We start from the raw sequence: 4,905 nt of genomic DNA on the forward strand, positions 1-4,905 counted from the left end.
GGGCATGGAGGTAAGGTCAGTCTCTGGCATAAAACAAGCTCCTCGTCAGTGATCCTCATGGCTCTGAGGATTACCCATAATACCTCGCTCTTTCTAGGGTGAATGCAATACAACTTTTTACCAGCAGATGGTGCATTTTAGCAGGATTTAACCTCAACCATTTTAACTATGTTACACCTGCTCCCATAAAATGTTTTCAAAATTTTGCTAAGGCATATGGTTTATTGTCAAGGTCCTTGAGACCGACGCTGGGTATGTCACAAGTATAGAAATTCTGTCTCCAGCATCCTGTCTTATAGAGAAAGCCAGCCCAGGTCCAGATAATTAATTACCAGAGCAACAAGTCCCAGAGAGAGGCAGTGAGTAGTCTCACAAACAGTCGTACGCAGGTCTCACAATGCATTGTGAGAAGAATACATATTTCCTGTGACTATTCATATTTTGTTTACATAGAATTATTATTTCTCTGAATTTTTGAGTGTAAATTAAAATCCTTACTATGAAGTTTGAATTTTTTAAAGAAATTAACAATTACCCACTGTCTTCATGTTTTTTTTTATTTTGGACCATGAGTGAGAACCACATGTGCGAAGCTTGTACTCAAGAGTCTCAGACTGAATTTCATTGTGAAAGGGGTTCAACCATTGTACTGTAATCGTGAGCTAAATCAACCATATCAGTATGATAATAGACCTGACAATAGTTTCTGTTATTGTATTTTAAACAGATGTACTTCTGATATTACCAAGTGCAAGTCCATCTGTGTGAGTTGTGGCTAAATTGCTAGGTCCAAAGCAATGGGCACACTTCTGCAGGCCCCATTTAAATTTCTTCAGGAATTTTCCAGTTATAATAATATTATACCCTCCATTTATAATCAAGAATAGATTACCATTAATCAATGTTAATGATATTGAACAGTAAAATCAACCAATATCTGATTGGTGCTCTGCTACATTTTGTAATATTTTATCTGAACTTTATTGATCTATTTACAGTCCATTTATCACTTGTCATATAATTTTTACAGGTATTTTTCTGAATAGGCTCAAATTAAATGGGGATTATATTAACCAGAGTTACCAACACATTTACACCAGCTGGAAAAACAGATTTAGTTGAAATAATTGATTACAAAGAGATGGTTAAAACTTTGAATCTCCAAATCTGAATTAAAGATGTGGATCTGGTTCAACAGAGACGATGGGAGGAAACTCTGAGATGTTCAGTCTCACCTGGCGCACAGCTGCTCCTCTTCCTCCATACAGGAAGATCTTCCTTCCATCCATCCATCCATTGTCTATCACTTCTTATCTCTGCAGGGTCATGGAGGGACTGGTGCCGATGTTCAGCAGGAATCAGGTGAGAGCTGGGGTTCACCCTGGACAAGTAAAGACATTTATTCATCACTGAAATATTTCACTAACAACAGGCTGGAGCTGAAGATGTTCATGAAGATCCACCACAAACTAGAGACCAGAAACTGGGTCAGAACAGAACTTCAGAACATTGATGTTCTCTGGTTTAAAGTTCTTTATTGTATTATATCTGGTATCATGATTGATCTTCCTTTTGTTGTATTGAATCTGTTCTGGTTCAATAATCATGATTCTGTCTGATCCATCAGAGGCTGAAAGAAACAGAAACTGATTCTAATCTAGATCCCAGTGGAGAAAGTTGGATCCTTCAGTAACACCAGTAACACTATTCAGACCCAGTTTGCATTGATCTGAGCTCTTTATAAAGAGCCTTATGCTGTGGCAGATCATTTTGTGGACATGCTAGCAGAGCTAACAACAAGTTATCTAAAGTTCACGTCTTTTATTAGTCCTATAAATTTGGGTCGACTAAATCTGACCTCATGATCCTTTGGACTTTGATTCTGTTCACTTTGTAGTTATTTTTGTCCTGATTTATTGTTTGCAGTTGTAGTCTTTGTTACAGTCCATCTTTATTGAGTGCAGTTCCTGTTTTATTCAGGTGGTCTGGTTCCTTTTATGGACTTAGTAATGATTTCCATCTGGTTCTAAGCTCTGAAGCAAAGAGACAGTAGAAAACAGGAGGTAAGAAAGATTTTTGAAGCTTTGAGTTTCTAACTAAAAACCTTCTGCTTTAGTCTGTCTGTTATTACAGTTCGAAAGAAATGTGTTTTAAAGTTCATTTAGGTTCAAATTAGCTTAAGATGCATAACTGCATGATCACAATCCAAGTAGATAAATGTTATGTTGTTGGTTAAATCTTGGATTTAATAAGAAATTAAAAAGTTTATGAAGAAACTTTTTAATTTCAATGTTTTAGGGTCGGGTTTTATTGTGGAGTTGGACAAAGTTTATCCCATGAATCAATCACTAGTCATCAACGTTAATAAATATCATGGAACAGAAAATGGACGCATAATAAAGCCTCTATTTTTCTGCCTGTCTCCTCGTGTATCCAAGCATAGAACCTGTCTGCTCTACAGAGTCACATGAACCAGTTAGAAACTGGTTTCTTACTCTGGTTCTGATGGTCCAGGTTCAATACTGAACTCTGGATTGTGTCGTTTGGACCGGTCACTCCTCATGGAGGGACAGCTGGATCCTGGAGGTTCTGCTCTCCCTCTGTGGTTCTGACCTCTGAAACACAAACATGTTGTTATTCAGATCAATCAGTGAGAAACTGAGATAAAAACCAGAGAAGAAGCTCTGAACACAAACTGCTGCAGGTCTGAAGCTCCAGAGTGAAACATTCAGACTGATCTGTTGGGTCAAACTGAACCTTCAAGTTTATTTGTTCAGTTCATTTCAGCAGCAAGGCAGTTCAAGGCGCTTTGCATAATAAAGACAGAAAGCTATAAAGAAAACACCAGGCATTCAACAACTGAACAGACATTATATTTGATGAGAGCATCACCAAAATCACAACCATCAAATATGTTGGTCACTGTTTCATTTATAATCAAAGCCACTAAAATCAGATGGTTTTTAGTCTGGAGATAAAGAAATTCAGTGTTTCGACTCTTATTCAGTTTTCTGGAAGTTTATACAATTTAAACTTTGACAAACTCACCTGGTTCATCTTCTTGTAAAAATCAGTTTAGTGACGTGATTGAGACGAGAGACTAGTGATGGAAAAGTTACTACAGAGTAAAGAGTCAACTAGTTGCTGCAACATCCAGTTCAGAGACAATCTGAGTCGTTGCTCCTCACATTGTTGCTGGTTTTTGTTTTCATGCAACATTTTCATCATTTTTCATTCAAACTGATTTACTGACCAACATCCTTCATGTTTAACTTTAAATTAATATGGAAGAAATTTAAGTTACTTTTGATCAAAGATCAACCAGTTAATATCATCTATATTTAGAAACTGGTTTCTTACTTTCTGTCTGAGGGTCCAGGTTCAGAACTGAACTTTGGAGGTTCATCTTTGGACCGGTCACTCCTCACAGACGGACTGATGGGTCCAGGAGGTTCTGCTCTGTCCTTCTTTAGATCCAGATCTTCCATCTTCTGGACTTCAGTCAGCCTGAGAAAGAAACCAGAACCAGTCAGTCCAGTAGTCCAGGTCCAGTAAGTGTCCTGTGAAGCAGAAGCTGTTCCCATCAGGAGTTCAGAGGATCAGAAGAACCTGATTCCAGCTCAACCTCAGAAACTAAACGTCTCTTAAAAGTTTTGTCTGGAATTGTGACATCAAACTTCTCGGTCTTTCAAACAGAAACAAGAAGCTTCTGCCAAAAACAAGACAAGAAAACATGAACCAGTAGAAATCACCAAGTACTGGACTGGTTCCAGTCTGACTACAGAACAGGGATTTCAGGTAACTTCTCACTGGAAAGGACAGAAGTCACCTGTGTTCCACCACAAGGTCAGGCTATAGCAAAGTAATCAGATTACTTACCAGGACTAAATGATACACAGCTCTACATTATGATGTCACTAGGTGACCTTTGACCCCATCCAATCACTGAACAGATGCTTAGAACAGATAAATGTGTGGATGTGACAAAACGTTTTCCAGCTGAACAGAAGCAAAACTGAAGCCTAAAGAGGAGTGATCTAGAGTTTTTGGATTTTTAATTTTTGGATTAAAATGAATGTTTGTACAGCTGATGTAAATTTTTAATCCATCAATTCCCCCCCCCGCCCCCAAATAACTTTCACATATTGAATTTATTACCTCAGCGTCACAACAAAGGTTGAACTTAGTTTGTAACATTAATCAAATTAAGCCGCATTTTAACATTATATGCAGCAGAAAGTGATCAGCTAACTTTGGTTAATCAAAGTGAATTCATGATTTAATGAGGAAATAATATGTCCACATATTACCTGGTTTGTAAAAATGGCTTCTTCCCTTAAGAACTGATGTCATTATTTGAAAACGTTTCATGTGAAAGAAAGTTGTTTGTCTGATTTTAGTTATACCATCTGAAACATTTAAGAATTATAAAAAAACAAAGTGTAGAACAATGGCAGCAGCATAATATCTAACCGCCTCATGATCACAGACGTAAAGAACTACAAACATGTCTGTCCATGTTCTGACTCTGTTCACTGATAAGTTTTATGGTTCAGTTGGAACCGAAACATTGTTTGTTTTAACAAATAAAGTAACTTTGTTCACCACAGAACCAGAAACAATCATTAGAAACACATTTATTGCTGCTGACACCAAACTCTGTAAAACAGCTGCAGGGACAGGAAGTTACTCTGGAACAAAAATCTGTCAGAGAATCAAACAGGTCAGAGAATCAAACAGTTCTGACTCTTTTTCTCTTCAGAAAGAGAAAAACTCACTGAGCTGCAGTGAAGTTTCAGTAAAAAGTGATTTTACCTTCAACTCTGAGAGACTTGATTTAATTCACTCGTTCTTCAGAGCTTATCTTCTCTTCCTGCTACCTGTCAAACATGTCATGCCTGGTAG

At 37.5% G+C, this 4,905-nt stretch overlaps 1 protein-coding gene across 3 annotated transcripts in view; it reads right to left on the reverse strand.

Moving 5' to 3' along the window:
* The window catches only part of LOC103130332 (protein NLRC3-like), a 14,956-nt gene extending 10,051 nt beyond the window's left edge, over window positions 1-4,905 (reverse strand). The window contains exons 1-3 of one of the 3 annotated variants that reach the window (XM_016665819.1): window positions 4,816-4,905; window positions 3,361-3,507; window positions 2,559-2,615 (exon numbers count right to left, since the gene is read on the reverse strand). In XM_016665819.1, the coding sequence (XP_016521305.1) occupies window positions 2,559-2,615; window positions 3,361-3,488 (185 nt within the window). In that variant the 5' untranslated portion in view covers window positions 3,489-3,507; window positions 4,816-4,905. Of the gene's footprint in view, window positions 1-2,495; window positions 2,616-3,360; window positions 3,561-4,815 lie in introns of all 3 variants that reach the window. The other 2 variants (XM_016665817.1, XM_016665818.1) reach the window with 2 other exon arrangements.

Source organism: Poecilia formosa, unplaced genomic scaffold (assembly GCF_000485575.1).
Source record: "Poecilia formosa unplaced genomic scaffold, Poecilia_formosa-5.1.2 Scaffold625, whole genome shotgun sequence".
Taxonomy (NCBI): domain Eukaryota; kingdom Metazoa; phylum Chordata; class Actinopteri; order Cyprinodontiformes; family Poeciliidae; genus Poecilia; species Poecilia formosa.